At 32.5% G+C, this 19467-nt stretch overlaps 1 protein-coding gene across 2 annotated transcripts in view; it reads left to right on the top strand.

The window, feature by feature from the left end:
- The window catches only part of LOC142317284 (RUN and FYVE domain-containing protein 2-like), a 135324-nt gene that overhangs the window by 44346 nt on the left and 71511 nt on the right, over positions 1–19467 (top strand). For both annotated transcript variants that reach the window (XM_075353701.1, XM_075353702.1), the window contains 3 exons: positions 6187–6368; positions 8361–8470; positions 15272–15479. In XM_075353701.1, coding sequence (XP_075209816.1) covers positions 6187–6368; positions 8361–8470; positions 15272–15479 — 500 coding nt within the window. The remainder of the gene's footprint in view (positions 1–6186; positions 6369–8360; positions 8471–15271; positions 15480–19467) is intronic.

The following is a 19467-nucleotide window of genomic DNA, read 5'->3' as shown; positions in this document are numbered from 1 at the left end:
CAAAAAAGTTTGTACAGTTCTGCACAAGAAGACTGACTTTTTGATATTTTATTTTGTTTCCACGTTCTTATTTGCAGCATCATAACAAATCATGCTTTTAACTTGTCCTACTCAGTTTTTTCAACCTTAAATTGAGCATAACTCAAAAACAACTCAACCAATTTTCATAAAATTTACACATGCACAACTTCAGGTACACCACTACAGCATATATAAATTTCAATGAAATTGATGTAATAGTTTTGGAAATTTTCCAGTCACAAAATTTTATACATACACCTGTATAAATACATATAGGAAATCACAATTTAAGTGAAAGGTATTTTCGTACTCCTCATATCTCAAAATGAAAAGAAAGTTTATTTTCACTCTCTCCTCTCGCACCGTTAGATGGAAAGTAGTATGGTACTTTTCTTTGATAGGTTTATAAAAAATACCACAATTCATAATTAGTGAACTTTATTGCCACTGAAGTATACATTGAATAAAATACAAAGCTGGTTTGGTATTAAGATATCCATTTTTTCTTTTGTTTTATTTTTTATATTAGTAAAATTACAGAATGTAACTGTTCAATGTCACTTCTGCATTATTAATTTTATAATAATGTGATAGTCCTATGCATCCAGTGAAGAATTGTTTGAGCTTTCCGTTTCTCCAGTATGATGAACCAAGCTGATGCTCCACACAACATTTTCAAAAGCACCACCGGTAACAAAATCCTGTGGTTTGATGTGCGGTCCCCGAATCTTGGTCATTATCCAATTTTGATGGATTTGCTTTTTTTTGGCCTACTGAGACTCATATGGGTCACATGGCATTTTTCCTATTCATTCCCTGAGTTACTTAACCCTAGAAGAAATGTGGAGACTATTTCCTTTCCTAAATGAAATCGGGATTAGCTTCCACCTGTCCTGAGACTATGACCACTTGGGTCTTCTTTGGCGATATAGACATTCATTCATATTTTCTGCCTTTCAGAAAACATTAGAATGCTCTGCGTTTGAGGATTATGTAACAGATTGAAGATTTCAGTTTTTGAAAATAATTACTACTACTTGCTTTGTTAAATGTCATAAGCAGTGCCTGGTTTTCTAAGAAAATATTAAATTATAGTGCAAAATGTAAATTATGCTTAATTGTACAAATTTGAAATTAATTCAAGATGCAGTATATACATAAGTTTCATTTTAACTTATTAAGTACAAGTTTTAAAAAGTTAAAAAATAAATGATGCTTAATAATTTAATTTTAACATTGTAATTATAATAAATAATAAATTCATTTATCTTAGATTTGTTTTATACTCCTAGGATTAGTTTTTAGGCACTCGACAATACTCTTTCAGAGAGATTCATTATTGAGCTACTTGGGATTCAGTTTCTTATACACAAAATTTTAATATGTTCAAAATTAATTCATTTTTCTCATTGTGTACAATTTAACTACATCTTTTTTTTAAATTACTCATTGCTTATGCACAGTCAAGTTACTAAAAAGGTTTATAACAAAATCTTATTTAATTTAGTAATTGATTTTTAACAGGTAGATTATGAGTACTAATAGCTTGCATGTTTTACTTGGCTTAAACATTAAAATAGCAGAGGCCAACCAGGGATATTAACACACATTCAAAAAAGTACTGAACAAAATTAATTTCTGCTAAAGTACAGTGCTAATGTAAATTGTACTAATCTATGGTATAAAAATTGTCATTTTTGCGATTAACACTTGTTTAAGAGGTATGAGAATAGAATTTAGATATTTCTAGTAAACTCAGATTAATAAATATTTGATAATACAGTCTAGTTGGAAATTTAGTTATGGGAAAAGGCTATTTTGTGTCCTTCAGTGTTAGTGATAGATGCAAGGATAGCATTTCTGTGAAGTGGGTAATTAATTAGTTGAGAGGGCTGTAAATTAGAATAGATGAGCGAAATTGGAAGAAGCTTAAAATGAAGGCAACAGTAAAGTTGAGTAAACACACTAATGAAAATGTCTGCCATGTCATTTACATTGGTGGCATCCTGACAGAGACCAAAATGATGACTGTGATTATGTACCACAGTCATCAGTTTTAGACTCATTAGAAGGTCTACAAGACGACCCCATTAATGCCCATTTAGGGCTAGGGATAAATGGGATGGTGATTAGGTATAGGCCCAAGTATTTGAATAAAGTTAGGACCTTTAAAACGAGTTTCGTGGAACTCCTTTGTACAGGAGCAGGGAAATAAAGATCTTTGGAGTGTTGTATGTGGAGTTCTTGAATGTATGAGAAAAAAGACATTCTTCTATCAGCTCATTCTACAAGGTGATGCAGTCTTTGACAATGATCATGTCCTGGATCTTCTGTTGAACGATCTCTTACCTGATGATAATGAAGTTAATAAAATCTCATATCTTTGAGAGAGGTTTATAATTTCCATTTGATAAATTGTCTGCAGATTACTGTAGCGGAAGTCTGTCAGGTAATCTGTACTCTAGGGAGGAATAAAGCCCTTGGATTTGATGGAATCATGGTGGAGCTTCTTGTCCATTCTCTTACTGTCTGTGTCCACAGTTTGACTATAGGGTAAATTTTGACTAGGGTTTTTAATAGAATGCATTCTGCTGATTATTTCCCTTTCATTTGTAACTTCCTAGAAGTCAACCTATTGCTGATGCGGAGGTACAGAATCTTTCCAAAAAACTTACTAACTTCGAGCAAGAGCATCAGAGGCCTATAAGAAGGGGTCAGGGTGAGGTCTTTATTTTCACTTTTTGAAGAAAAGTTTATGATTACTTGTTTCCAACAAACAAAGAAATAATATCCCAACCCCGTAGGGGGAAGACACCCACCTTGTGAATTTACCGGTCCCCACACCACCCCCTCCGTTCCGAGCCCTGAGGGATGACCTCCGGTAGAGCTCGTCAGAACTCTGAACAGAGGGGGTGGTATGGCAACAGGTAACATTACAAAGAGGGTGTCTTCCCCCTACGAGGTTGGGATGGTTATTTCCCTGTTCGGAAACGAGTAATCATAAACGTTTCTTCAAAAAGTGGAGATAAAGACCCCACCCTCTTCTTATAGGCCTCTGATGCTCTTGCTCATAGTTATTAAGGTTTTTGGAAAGATTCTGTACCTTTGCATCAGCAATAGGTTGACTTCTAGGAAGTTACTGATGGCTGATCAGTATAGCTTTTGCCAGGCAAGGACACAGAGGATTCTATTCTCGAAGTTATGGATATTGCCTCTTCAAGCGAGTCTCGATATTACTAGGTATTTTCTTGGATATATGCAGGGCTTTTAATAAATTGTTGTGGCTCTCTGTCTTGTTTTTATTGCAGAGGCGTGGTTGCACATAAAATGAAATTTGTGTACTCTCAAGTTACCTCAGCAGCAGAGTCGTTCGTCATGATGACGATATTGAAGCAGAAAAGACTCTGTCTAAAAGTTACCCACAGGGCACTGTGTTAGGTCCCCTCTTCTAGATTGTTGAATTCAATTCTCTGATGCGATTGAGATTGCCCAGTGATTGCTGCGTCATTGCTTATGATGATTGGGGGGGGGGGGGTTCCTACTGGTTTAGAGAAATTTCAGAATTGAGATTGAGTTCAGGGCAACCCATTCATGTAACATTCTCGAGTTGTGGAGTTATCAGATTAAGAGATTGTCTGCAGTACCGAAAAGATAACAATAATATTGCTTAGAGGTTGGTTGGTTGCTAAAAGACGGACTCAAGTGTCAGTGGCAAGCCTGCCGATTAGGTATGTTCTGCTTCAGATATAACTGAGTTATTAATCGGTTGACCTCAGTTCCAGGTCAAAACTGCCATTGTTGGATTAAAGAGTTTTTCTTTTTTTTTGAGATAAGTACTAGTATTAAATAGATTAACTTTCATTTATACAATGAAGATTATGAATAATCTATATTGATCACTTTATCAAATAGTTTGAACAGTTTTAAAATTGGGTACTGTACAAGTAGACTAACTCGCAGTAAATTTGAAAAATTTTCTGTATTTTTTTATTTTTGTAAAGGATATTAAAATCCAAAAAATAATTTATATGTATTTTATACCATAAAAATTAGTTCTTATGAACCTCACAATTTGCAAATAGATGACAGGTCCTTTATGATTATTTGTTTGTATATGTGTATGTATGTATGTAATGTATTTGCTATATAATTGTATTTATAAAAAAAAAAGAAGGTAAGCACTATTTTAATAATAACAGTAGTTATTTTAATTCATTTAATAAAAATAATTAAAGTAAAACCAATTATCAGTTTTTAATAAATATTTAGAATAAATTTTGGTAAATGAAATAAATAAATGATTTAGTTATGTTTATTATTTAATGGTAATCTGATTAGATATTTATATTTTATTTTATATTCAATTAAGTAGTAGTCTAAGTTTTATAAGCACAAGATTTTGAGGAGTTTGGAAGGGTATTTTAGATGCTGGTGAGGGATCTACATTGTTGTAGTTCTGTACCAAAACACATGTGAGTTTGCCTTAGTGTATGTACTCATATGTCTCATTTCCCCTTATATACTTCCACTACACCTATTCACCAAAACTGATATACCGAGGGGGAAGCCAATGAGCTACAGCTATATTTACAAAACTTAGATTGACAATACGTTTTATTTGTCTGAGATGTATTATGGGTCGAGTGTTTAATAACAAATACACAGTTTAATAGTTTAAGATTTATTCTGTGATCATATGACATTTGTTTTTGTTTTATAGAATTTCAAATAACTTCTGTGCATGCTCGGTTTAGTTTGTGAAATTAACATCACATTCTCTGCCTGCTTTGCTTATAGGACTTAAATAATGTGATTTGTTTAGTACATATAAAACAAAAAATGTGCAGTTTCAGCATATTTAAGAACATACCATTTTTACAATTTCAAAAAAATAAATGAAATAATTTATTGGATCATATGAATATTTGAAAAGTGTTTAAAAAATTATTGGGACGATAAAAGAATGTATAAAATAGATTTTAAAAATGAAAACCAACCAAAAAATTAAAAAAACCAACATAATGCTGTAAAATGTAATGTAAAAAAAAAGAGCATTGACGATAATAAAATACATGTAATGAAAAATATGTTTAAATTCTTTATTTAGACAATGCAATGTTTTATTTAAAAAATATTGTTCTTTAGTTACATGGAAAAACTCAGTAGAGGATCACCATGTGGACCTAATCAATGACATTAAACATAAATCTTTTCTTTAAAAAAAATAAATTAAAAATAAAGTACATGCATATCAAATCGAGAAACTATTCCGTTTTTAATTGTGTTAAAAAAAGGAATACATTCATTTACAACAGCAACAGATGGCCAAGAACTGTGCAATATATATATTCCTTCATAACAGTATAATAATTCAAGTATATATTAACATGTTTACAACTGATAAATTTCTATTTTGTATATTAATTGTAATTACTGCATATGATATAAATTTATTTTATTCTTCTCATGTCATACAGTGAATGAGTTTCTGATTTGTATCAGTTAGATATAATGACCAAATGCTACAACACTCCATTCTAGCTGTAAGATTTTTATACAAAATGTGCATTTTAACATGAAGAAAACCCAGGTGTTTCTTCTTTATTGGACTGTTTCTGATGAATATTAAATGTTTGTTACTCTTTTGAGATTCAGAAATCTTTCTCTGTTGTCATTGTTTTTAATTCATCTTAGTTTTTTCAATCTTGTTTTCCATTTACTAGTTTTATATCAGATCAATTGTGGCAATCATAGTATTCAGTTTAGTTATTTTATTAAACGTGTTTATTGATTATCTTGCACACATTGTACATCCATATTAGTATTGTTATTAATTTAGTTAAAATAATTTATCATGTTTACATTATTTTAATAATAATTTAAACTGAAAAAAGAAATGTTTTTCTTAAAATATATTATGCGATTCAAAATATAAATAATAATTTAGCCCGTACTTTCTTAAGTTCATCAAAAGGCTCACTATTTAATATTTATTGCTTTAAATTAAATAGAAATGTGAAAGCGTTTAAAAAAAAGGCTGGGTTAAAAACTGACGCAGATGAATGAATGAATTAGAATTTAGTAATTCTGTATTGGGTATATTATAGCCAGATATTATTTTTGGGTAACATTTATTACATTGCTATTATTTATTTTCTGTTATAGCTGCAAGAGATCCAGTTGTAATAGAACGTCGTAATTTAGTTAATATATCAAAGTTAATTGTAAAAGAATTAATAGAAACTTCAATGAGCAATGGACGTATGCTTGATTCGGATCACATGCCACTTCAACATTTTTTTATAGTTCTTGAACATGTTCTTAGACACGGTTTAAAACCAAAAAAGGTATGTCACTGTTTAAAATCATTATTTATTTTATTTTGCACCCCATTAATATGTTAATGTAATAAAAAGCAATATTTTATTTTCTTAACACAGTAAATGTGGAATGGATTCCACATTTAAGATTAACTTAATTATTGTTGAGGGCATGCTCACTGGGTAGATTGATAATGAATTGTTCTTACTGTAGTTCATTACGTATTAAATGAAACAAAGAAATGAATAATAATCAAAGAGATCTCAAGAAAGTTCTTGCAAGTAGACATGACTCTACCGATATGTTTAGAATGCGATTGGAATTTGAAAAAAAATAGCAGTACATACAACACCACAACTAAACATCTGTAGTTGTATTGGTGAACATCACAAATACAACTGCAGATATCTCGGTCACAGCTATGCGATATGCATATATGTGCATTACACCTTTCACCATTATGTATTTTCTTGATTACCAACACCTGTTATTTTGATGTCAAGCATAAACTTTAGTGCCATATGATGCTCACTAACATCATGAAATGATGTCGCCAAGCTAGTTGATTTTATATGAAAAAGTTTAAGACGATGCTTTAAAAGTAGTAAGTCAGACTATTGAAGACTAATTAAATATATTTTGGAGATTGGTGAGGTTTTAGTTATAAGATTTTGCTACTTCACATCAGGTTCTAATTAAAATTCAAGTTTGGCAGTTAATCCTATACATACTCGCCCCATCTAGTCTTAGTCCCATTTTCTGGAAGTACATATCTGTATAATAAGGCCGTAATTTTGTTGTAATAACCCAAATATGGTCAGTTTAATAATAGTTCTGTTTGTCAAGGTACAATATGAATACTTATCATTGTTCCAAACTTAATAAAAATGTAGAATATAAATTTCTGTATTAAATTTTTTTACTACAGTGTCATAAAAAACTACCACAACTAATATATGATAAGGCCTACCTGACAGTCAAAATAATAAAGATGTTTTAATTCAGAGAAACATTTTAAAAATAATAAAAAGTCATACTTTTTTTTGTATTCCATTTTACGGTTTCAGGATATAGACTTGATAAATTAAGAAAAACTTATATGAGACAGTCTTTTGGTACAATTATAGGATCATATGTATAAGGTCAGTGAAAGTACTTCTTTTGTAAGGGCTGAGGGACTGTTTTACTCAATATGGATAAATATTGATTGACCAATGTTTCAGGTAAAAGGGATCTATAATGTGACTTGTTGCCATACCACTCTTTTGCTTACAATTTAACTTGATAGATTAATGCAAACATTACATTACATAGGAAGACATTTTCATTATTCTTCATGAATAATAATATATAATATGTAGCCATTGCTATATATTATATAAATATTAATATATAAATATTGCTGATTTGAAGATAGGATGAGCCTTAAGTTATATGGTAAGGGTAATAAAGGACTGATTGCTTTGCTCTTAAAATCTTCCACGTGACATGAGATCAAAATTCATACAGCGTTGTTTGTGCTTTGTTTATTAAGGTGTTACCACACCTAAAATTAGGTGATGTCTTATCGAGAGATATGTTAGAGAAAATTTAAACATCTCATTAGTGATGCTTAACAGGTCGCAAAAACTCCATAATTATGTAATAAAATTTTTTATTGGAATAACAAGAAGAGAATTAATGTAATTTTTAAGTACAATCTTGTAGGAGCAGAAGCATGGGACTAACATTGATTTTCTCAAAAGACTTCTTATCAGATTATTATTGATTCTAACTATGGTGTTAGAAAGAAGTCAATGTCCAGGATGATGTAACTAGATCCAAGAGATTATGTCTATGAGATGTTTGTCTATTTTCAAGTTGTCTGTTTTTTGGGAAAGGAAAAAATAAAAAACTGGAATAATGCATAATAAAGCAGGAAACCAAAAAGAAAATTAACTTTACCAAATGTTAATATAAGTAGTTAATTTTTATATGTTACTTGTAAATGAATATAAAATTAAATGGTGGTGTTATAGGGCTTACTTGGACCAAAAAAAGAATTATGGGATTTACTTCAAATGGTTGAAAAGTTAAAATCTGAAGCACAAGATATAACTGCCAGTATTAGAGATCTTCCTACTGTCAGGTAATGGTAGTTGATTTATAACATTATATCTAATATATAAAGCATAAAGTTCCCCATGATTTTTTTTTTAATGAAATTCAAAGAAATTAATTGATAATAAAAAATATTTTATTAAAACTTTTAACTACAGATATGATGATTGTCAGTTTCAATTTAGGAAATATGTTTTCCTTTCTCAGTGTATTATGCAGTCACGGAAATTCATCTTTCTTCTATATAATCTATGGTAAATATTAATATGATGGTATATGATCCCAAGTACAAGCCATTATGTGCAAAAGGATTCAAGAAAACCCTGAATTTATGTACTGAATTAAGCATTGAGAATACTGAGTCTGTAGAGCAATGTAAAAAATAACTACATACAAGACAAACATTGTAGAAATTATACACTTGAACAAAGTTTTATTTAAAATGCTCTAGAGTATTAGAAATTTTTTAGTCTTAAAATTAATTCAATCAATATTTTTATTGAATTGTTTCCATTTTCCTCTCCTTCATCTTTTTATCTCCTCAAAAAATCCTAAAATTCCTTATCTTAATGAGTGGTAAAAGGAAGAAAGAAGTTATGATATAGTTTATATAGACTGCTGTTGAAAACGTTCAGACTTTGACAAAGTGAACAGCATTCAAACTTTATGAATATTGCTCTAAAAAGTACTATTATATATGTTATCACAGTAGAAAAGTATTAAACAGATATTGTGTATATAGGATAGTTTTTTCATACTTTTATTATGAACTAATTATTTTACACAAGATACATACGGGTAATTATTGATCTTTACTGATCTATTGATCTATTACTTGATCTACTTTATTGATCTATTACTGATCTTTATTCTGATCAGAACATAATGCATTATATAGATGACATCAATATAAGATATATAAGTATAAAAATAATTAGAAGTTAAAAAATAGATGTGTTGAAAGTCCATATTAATTATTTTAAAACACAAACAAATAAAATAATGTTAAGGTAAATACATAAATATAAAAAATTACTATAAAACAATTCACAATTTAGAAGCTACTATTGAAAATTATTTTGAGCACATATTTAAGTTCATGTTAACAGAATGCAGATAAATTGTGTATTTTGTTTTATTAGTATTATTTAAAAATTCATCAACAGAATAATATTTTTTCCATAAAAGAAAATCTTTTAATTGTATTTAAATAAATTCGTGGGAAGATTTTTCAGATGGTTTGGCAATTTATTACAAATGGCAATGGAAGCATAATATTTCTCTTAAGACAAACTATTGTTTTGAGTTGTATGAAAACAGTTTTCTGATATAACCCATAACCCACCAAGTTGATCAAGTGTTAAATGCGTCTTCGCAAATCAGTAGTTGATTTCGAAGTCGACAGTTCTAAGGTTCAAATCCTAGTAAAAGGCAGTTACTTTTATATGGATTTTAATACTACATTGTGGATACCGTTATTCTTTGGTGGTAGGGCTTCAATTAATCACACATCTCAGAAATGGTTGACCTGAGACTGTACAAGACCATACTTCATTTACACTCATATACATCATGCTCATTCATCCTCTGAAGTAATACCTGATGGTGGTTCCAGAGGCTAAACAGAAAAAAAGTTGTCTGATATGATAAAGGTAAATATTGTTACTTTTTAAGAATACGAGACCATTTTTCCAAATCTTAGTGACCAGTTGTAGCAAAATTTACACATTTATTAATATAAATATAAGGGTAAGTTAACATATTTAATTTTCTAAATATAGGTGTACACAGTTTGTACTTACAGGTGTCATATAATGCTCTGACAGCCTATTTTTGTATTTTCTGAAATATCTGTAATTACTTGATATTACTTACTAAAGTAACTATTTAGTACATATAAAGTAAAGTATTACTTACTAAAGTAAGAAATTACTTGATATATTATTTTCTTGAAGTACGAGGGTGAATCAAATTTAAATGGTAATTTTGTTTTTCTATGCAGCAAGCAGTTCCAAGCTGGATGGTGTAGTCAGGGGTACAGGTTGGTTAGTTCCTTTGCCCTGTTCTGTCATCAGTATAGCCATGAGCGAACAAGAGGTTCTGTTGTCTGATGTACAACGTATAATCATAAAGTTAATGATGGCATTAAATCTGCAGAAATTTTAACTTGTTTAAAGGTGGGGATGCAATATTTTCCCAGAACCAAGTGTATACGCGGACCAGACAATTTAAGGGTGAGCGAGAAAGTTTAGAAAACGAAAGTCATGATCGACACCCTAGGTCAAGTCTCACAGCTGACAACATCCGTGCTATTCGAGAGCTTATCAAAAGTGATTGCCAATTCACTGTTAAAGAAATCATGTCAGAAGTGGGTATCAGCTATAAGAGTGCTCAGTCCATTATCAATGATCATCTTGGCTTTAGAAAAATTAGTGCTCTAAGGGTTCCAAAGTTGTTGACCAAAAATCAAAAACAAGTCTGGTTTGACATCTGTGAGAGATTTCTGAATCAATTTTGGCAAGGAGATGATTTTTTGAGGCGCATTGTCACATGTGTTGGGACATGGATCTGTCATTTCAATCTGGAGTCAAAAATGGCGAGTAAGGAGTGGCGAAGGAAGGATGAGGGCTGCCCAGTGAAGGCCAAAACCTATCTGTCAGCCTGAAAAGTTCTTGGAAAGATTTTCTTTGACTCAATGAGATTTTTACTTATTGATTTTCTTTACATTCAATGAATGGTGAATGCGGTTTACTGCTACAGTCATGCCTGCTGCTACAGTCAACAAAAGCCGCCCACCGAAACAACAGACAAGGTATGTCCATCAGAGATGTCATCCCTCTCCATGACAATGCCAGGCTACATTTGACCTGATAAATTTGATTTTGACGAGGGATAAATTGGAAAGAATACACTGGGAAACCCTTGACCACCCTCCCTACAGTCTAGATTTGGCCCCTTATAACTATTTTTTGTTTGCATACTTGAAAGAATTGCTTGGAGGGGAACAATTCGAAAACAGTGAAGACACTGAGAAGCGCTTGCACAATTGGTTGACAACTCGTCCTCAAACTTTTTATGAACAAGGAATATTCAAGTTTCCAAAAACAGTGAAGACACTGAGAAGCGCTTGCACAATTGGTTGACAACTCGTCCTCAAACTTTTTATGAACAAGGAATATTCAAGTTTCCAAAAACAGTGAAGACACTGAGAAGCGCTTGCACAATTGGTTGACAACTCGTCCTCAAACTTTTTATGAACAAGGAATATTCAAGTTTCCAAATCGTTGGCAAAAGTGTGTAGATCGTGCCGGAGACTATATAGAGAAATGATGAAGGTATGAATTGTGTATACTATTACTATCCAACAATGAAAATGTTTTGGACTCAAAAATAGCTTATTCTTATGTATTTCCATCTGCTGAATTCATAAAAACATCATAAAAGTGACAAATTAGCTCTTGCTTTGGAGATACAATGACATGTCGTTTTTACCCAATATAAATTTTTAGTTTAGGGGTAATTTTGTATTTGAAGTTGTCACACCTGTTAATGACAAAACAATGTTCTTCAACTATTTGTAGGTTATAAACATTATTACTGTTGCTGTGAGTGTGAGTTTCATATTGTTTGTGTTGTAATTAGTGCAGAATTTTTGGTGTTTGAGTGCTTTTGAAGTGAAAAATTTGGTAAATCAAAATGTCATGAAAACTGTAAATTCAATAAATAATTTTTGTTACATTTGTGGTGAAATAACATTTTCGTCACAGAAACACAATCAAACTTGTCGAAGGAGAAGACAGAACTTTTAGAGTAAAGACTACAGGAATGTAATCTTCTCCAACTTGATGTCAGGGTCTCACAGTACAGACATTATCATAGGTTCTGCTTTCTTTTTTTGAAAAGAAAAATGATCTTGTTTGCTGCGACGTTAATGGCTTGATGAATGTTTGAATTTGAATCATGATGTAACTGACTGGAGGCTATTGATTGACTCCTCCAAGCTTAGTTTGAAAGCTCTATTACTTCACAACGGCAATGGTCTTCCTTCTATTCCTGTTGGTCATGTAGTTCACAAGCTGTTAAAGCCCATCATGGCTATGAAGGGGGGGTGGGGACTGGAAGCGTCATAAGGCGGGTGTCTTCCCCTACGAGGTCAGAATGGAGTTCACATGAAAGACCGTTGATGCATCCAGAGTATCTGTGGCTTTTCAGTTTGCAATCGATGATTTTTTGACTAGTCGGTCATGTGTGTACCTTCCACTAGTTTTGAGGTTTTCTTCGTTTCAGACTACAGCTACAGTGTAGTGTCAATTGCAGACTCATTTTCCTCCTTGGATATGAAGGTTTGGGGCTAGATTTCTGTGATGTGTATCTGCCTCACCAAAGAGGTGGCAACGACATCTGGTCATAAGCTCCATTTAGAGCAAGGAAATACTGCCTAGTCCTGCTTGCGTTCTTTTCAGATCGAGGGCCATTATCTGTGGTAGGTAACAACTGTTTCAGAGGCGGTTAAGAGATACAAAAGTGACAGGAAAATAGAAGGTCTCCAGCTACCCGTAGCTTGCTGTGGGTAGTCGTTGAACTTGTGGGCTTGCCCAACTTTTTACAGTAGGAGGAAGACAATAAGCAATGTTGAAGTTTCAGGGTAGTGAGGCTAGGGTAACTCTAGCCAGCTAGAGGACAAGATGTTAGTTAAGTCTGAGCCATATAGGAGAGCTGAAGTTTCCCCGTTCTCCTCAAGTTCAGATGGTGAGGGTAGATGACTCCAAAGGAGGAATAGATAGACTCCAAGGTAGATGTAGGGACATCCATCCAGGAAGTTTGAGGCGACCCACTGGTCGAAGATTTTCGAGCAGCACAGGGCATACCTGGCAGTTTTGTTGTGCTGTTCATTGCAGCCCAGCAGAGCATAGATAATCTGTTTGACTTCGTAGAAGGCCCCTGCAGCATCACTGCAGGAGCGAGGAGTAGATTTTTGCCTAGGTTGAAGCACGTTAGGGGTGTTCTTTCTGCTTTGCCAAGAAGGCTTTGAAAAGTTGGTCTCTAAGCCCAAGGAGGTCAAAGTAGTACAGGTTCCGGCTCCAGCTCCCAAGCAGCCAAAGGGTTATGCCGATGTTGTGCAGGGCAAGCAAAAATCTAGCCAGGTCTCGAAGCAGCCTGAGGTAGTGTAAAACTAATAGACAACTCGAAGAGGACTTCTAGGTTGCCCTTTGTAGAAACAGGAAGAACTTGAAGATTAGGTAAATTAAAGAGACCAGCAAGGGTCTGGTAGTGGTTGCAAACAACAAGGAGACAGTTCCAAATCATCGTGAAGACTTCAGAGGTGAAAAAGCTTGAGAGGTCAAGGTTGACCCGATACATAAGCGTAGGCCCCCAGGTCATTGTCTACGACATTGACTGGTGGCTAACTGATGAGGAAGTTCCGTCTCTCAGGAACAAAACGTGAACTGGATGAGGCCGAATTTAAGATTTCTTCAAGACTGGAAGACATGTTGCTCAGCGGTATTACAGCATTTTTGAACTTGGTGCTGGTCTCTTTAAGAAGTTTGTGTCTGAGGGTAGGTTGTATGTCGATCTAATGTCCTGTCGCATCAAGACACGTTGCATGTTAACATGCAAGCTGCTTGTCGTTTTGGCCACAGGGCCAAATTCTGAAAGTATGTGTCGATTTGCACGCATTGTGGCGAGGAAGATTACAAGTGTAATGACTGTCTGCAGAAAGCCGAGGCTCCATCCTGCATAAACTGTAAAAGGTTGCGCAAAGAGTACAGACATTCGGTTAACAGTTAGGACTGTGGCTGTTACTTACAGGCAGTAGAATTGTATTTCAATTCCTTGGGTTGTTTACTAACAACCCAAGAAAGCAGACAACCCAATTCAAAGAAGGATACTCCTTCTCACTCTCCCATGCCATTGCAATTAAGAACTCTTAGAATGTTACTTTCATTAAAAAAGTGTCAAATAGACTTTCTATGTTGTTGGTATATGTAATTAAAATGTGTTGTTTTCTCTTCATCCGTTAAAATAAAATAGTTTCACCTATGGTATATCACAGAAACTAGAGCTTATAAAAATTTTTCTTTTCATATTCGTTTTTCTCAACCTAAAATTAGTAAGAGTTGACTCGTGAAGTGAAGGAAACGTTCAAAAAAATACTTTTTGTTAAGCAGTGTATTAATCAATAAATTTATTAAAAAAAAAAATCACTGTTTATATTTGATCCACCCTTGAATCTTACAAGCTTTTGCTATTTTTTCCATTAACTATTAATTAAAATATTATGTCTCCTCTAATTAACGCAAACTATTTGGAATACTGTAGAAATATTGATAAAATTTATTCTGAGAATGTCTTTTTCTTAATGTAAAATAGAATATGTGATGATATTTTGACTATAACTTATCACATGAAAAATCAATGATGCATATACATTATCAAGTATAGATTTTTATCAATAAGTAAGATATGTATTTTTATCTATGTATGTGTATATATGTTGATAAATGCTGTATTATGCAAAAGGAGATGTATCATTTAACAATATCCATATAAGCTGGAGTTAATTCTTTCTTTAACAATTGCATTTTTGTGCTTTCTAATTTTTGGGTATTCAATATTAAAAAACACAAATTTCCATATCAGACATTTGTTCATTAGAATTAAAAATTCCTTTTCAATTAAAGCCATATGAAAAGTAGTGTGAAAACTTTTTTTGTTAAGTAAGGCATGATTTTCTGTTGTAGTGATTAAAAGTAAAAAAGTTTGGATTAAAAGTAATAATTCATTTAATTCAATATACAAATTTCATGTCTTTTTTGTTTTTTTTTAGGACACAAATGGGGAGAGCTAGAGCATGGCTAAGATTAGCTTTAATGCAGAAGAAACTAGCTGATTATATTAAAGTGCTTATTGATCATAGAGATGATGTTCTTATTGATTACTTTGAACAAGATGCCTTACTGATGAGTGAAGAAGCTATCATTATTCAAGGCCTTCTTACTGGATTGAATGTTATAGATTGCAATTTGTGTGTTAAGGTACAGTGGCAATTTATCTACTCATTGATTTTTATGTTTGTGCTAGACCAGTCTGTAATATCTTGCTTTTTGAAACGTTTAGTAACAGTATATTTATTCATTGTGTATCATACAAATTGTAATATTTAAACATTGTGTAAAACATATATATATAAAAATATTGTAATACATATTTATCAATGGTGGGAGTTTAAAGTTCAAGTAATCCATTTCTTGAGAGTAGCTCTTTTTAAAGGAATTTTTAATGAAATTTTTTTTTACATGAAAGTAATGTATTTGGTAGTCATTCAGTTTCTGAAGAAACTCCACTATTACTTCCTCTGTTTCACTTCTATCAAGTTGTTTTGCTAAATATTATTAACCAAAAACCAAAAATTAAAGCTTAAGTAAAGGTCAGCTGGAAAGTAGTGTCAATTTATCGATTAAAAAATAACGGACAAAGATAGTTAGTCTTGTCCCTATTACACTAGTTAAAAATTCTTTTGGTAAGTCTGTTTAATCCACACCTTCCTGTAGCTTACAATTTGAACAAAATTTTTTGTGGTGTCTTTTTCTGACATTTCGTTGAAGATAATGAAGGTATTCCTTATAACTATCCATCTTTCAGTTAAACTTACAATTCCTAGATTTTATTGTATAGTCTCATTCCTTATCATGATGCACTCTAGAAGACTGAATCTTATTTTCCCATGAAAATAATAAATTTCACATCCAAGTAGTAATGCTACAGTGTAATAGAACTTAGGCAAATCTTTCTTCTGCTTTTTTCTGTAGGAAACAGGATCCTTTGAATGAATCTACTGAATTTAAGCTCACTATTCTTGTAATGTGCATAAGTCACATCTTGCCTGAAAATAGAAAATTAAACTCGACCCAGTACTATATCATTCAAAAAATTTCTTGTAATAGTCACGAAACTTATGTTTAAAATGACAATATTCTTAAATATTTATTGAAATTGTTATATCATTAGCATACAATATTGAACTAAGTTATTCACTAGATCTAAGCTGTATTGTCTTGTCAAAATTTAACTTTTATTTTCTAATTAAATCAACTAAATAAAATCGTATAGAATGAAATTGAGAAAAAGCAGAATCACTGATGCGCACCCTTATTTATTGATATTTCTTCAGCCACATCTGTATACATATCTCTTTTGTTGTATTATAACTTAAACTACTGATTGATGGTATTGAATGTGAATGAAACCCCTTTTTTCAAAATTTTCCATGGCTAATATGAATTAATTGTATTTCTTTCTCAATTTATCATCTTCTAAAAGTTAATAAAGGTAAAATGTACATTTCATTGTTCTGTTCTCTGTAAAAGAACAACATACATACATACATGACCTGTCCTTTGTAAAACCCATTTGATCTTCAGACAGTAATTATTTTGCCATCAAAAATTTAATATATGTCTTGTAGCTGAATCCAGAAGTGATATTTAATTATTGTATTAATTGTAATTATTGTATTTGTTCTGATTGCATTTTTGAGCAATGAAATAGCTTAATTTAAACCATTTATCAGTAATTTTATTCTGGTTCCAGCATATATTGAAAGAATCTAAGAAAATCAGAAATTCCCTTGCACTCAACCAACTTCATATTTATACCATAAAAGACTGTAGCCTTCTATTTTTAGTGCTCTAGTTGAATTCCTGGAGCTGAGCTTCTCTATTGATTTTTATCCAATTCTTGATCAACATCCAAGATTTCTCTCTCAAAAGTGCTCTTGATATTTCAACTTCAAAATATAACTTTCTGTTGGAAATTGTGTAATCATTCTTATCAACAGTATTGAGGCAAATAGGTGCTCTTTCCATGTCGACTAATTGTCTATTATTACAAAGAATTGTTATATTGTATCAGTTTTTTTACAGATTCTCACACTTGTAGTTTTTGTTTTTATCCACCTTGTAGTGGCCAAAAAATATTTATTTATATTTTTTAAAACAATTTTCCTTGAGTAATAGACTATTTTCCAACTCGCCAACAGGTAAAAACAGCCATTTTCATCACTTTTTCCATGAGCTGTAGCATTGTTATTTTATACATTGTAGAGAGTCAAAAAGGGCTTTTTGGAAAGAGTAAAAATGGAACTTCATGTTAGTGTACTCAAAATTAATTTTGTTAAATAACAAAATCTTTTAATTTTTATCGAAGTTACGTTTACAAATTTTTATTTTTTCAAATTTTGGGCCCAAAATAAATAATGAAGGGGTTAGGGTAGCAGGCCTGTTTTTTATCTTTTAACTCTTACGTACTAGTAGTATTTAAGAAAAAAAATTGGACTGTTAACGAGTGTCCTTCATTTAAAAAACTGGCCACTAAAACGAACGATTTTGAAAATGTCTCATTTTTGGGGCCCAAAAACCACATGTGGGACAGGTAGCAAAAACCTGAACTTTTTCAGCAAGCCAGCAAGAGACTGAGTCTGAGGTAGAGTCCAGGGCCACGTGGGATCTCAGCTGAAGTTGTTAAGACGGCTGTTGATGTGGCACTGCTTCAACCATGCTCTCAATCATGCTTTGTTGCTTGGGTGAGTCACCCTGCTCAAGAGGTAGTAAGAGAGGCCTCATCTGGACAATGGACTCATGAAGTCATCCCTAACATAAGAAGGTGGGTTGGTCAGTGACATGGGGAGGTTAAGCTCCCATGCTTACCCAGCTCACCCAGCTCATGACCGGGAAAAGATGAGATGACACCAAGTGTGTCTACTGCAGCCTTGAGGGCACAGTCAGTCACACTTTCTTCGAACATACCAGGTGGGCTGAGGAGCAACAATGGTGCACAGCTGTCACTGGAAGGCTTTCTTTACTGTTTAGCTTCCTGTAACTACCGTTTAGATAATTCTAAACGGTCACTGGAAGGGTGATCATCACCAACTTGTTAAAGGTGTTGCTGGAGAATCAGTGCTCTTAAAGGCAATTGCAGATATTGGCAGAACAATCTTGCAAACAAAAATGTACAAGAAGTGGCAACAGAACAGAACTGCAATATAGCAGCAGTGATAACTGCTGTCAGGCTGGGTAGGGATTGGACAGCTTGGGCAGGAAGTAGTTGGGGACTCTTAGGGGAGGGATCCACTGCTGTTGTTGCACTCGGGACTCTTCTTGCTGCTGAGTAATGCCAAAAGGTGGGTATAGGGCATGCTGTATAATGGGGGAGGGGTTTTAGTCTGAGAACCCAACACTGCCGCCGCCTCCCTATATAGTGGTTTGCATATGTCAAAGTGAACATAATTTTATTTTTATTTGTATTGATGTGATTTTTTTAACAAGCCCTGTGATTGTTTTATTTAATTGTTTAATTATGTTTTTATTTGATTATTTAATTGTTTTATTTCTGTTGCTTGTTTTAAATATACGAGGTGCGACAATAAAGTAATGAGACTGATGTGACAAAAAATGTTGCTTGCTGTTTTAGTCATGTTTAGTGTTGTCTCCTACGCAAGCTGCAGGCCACATTTTTCTTTGTCACATCTTGCAAAGAAAATTCAGTCTCATTACTTTATTGTCGCACCTCGTATATCTTCTATGACGGCAGTACTACCTGCAAGGTGTCCATTCATTTTGTTCAGGATTGTTTATATAAATTGAAACAAGATATGGTGTAATTTTGGATCTTATTTTTGGAATACTTTTATTTTCTACTATTACTTATTATTTGAAATAATGTAAACTATTATTAATGTGCCAGGAACTTATTGATAATCTAATTTTGTTTTGGTTGGTTATCCTTATTTTGCTACTCTTATTTCATTTTTCAAGTTACAACTCTGACAAAGCTGAGAGCCTATTCATCAGTAAATAACATGAGTGTATTGAGTTTGTATATAGATTGTTATGTATCTGCTATAAATGAACAGGTAGTTTGGAAATAAGTAATTAACAATGAATCAGAACAAAAATGTTTTATGTATAATTTTTGTTTATGGTTTTTCTTCAAATTTTTTTGCTAGACATGTCAATAACTATTGAT

Source organism: Lycorma delicatula, chromosome 1, assembly GCF_047948215.1.
Source record: "Lycorma delicatula isolate Av1 chromosome 1, ASM4794821v1, whole genome shotgun sequence".
NCBI classification, from domain to species: Eukaryota; Metazoa; Arthropoda; class Insecta; order Hemiptera; family Fulgoridae; genus Lycorma; species Lycorma delicatula.
This window is presented reverse-complemented; position numbering and strand designations above follow the sequence as displayed.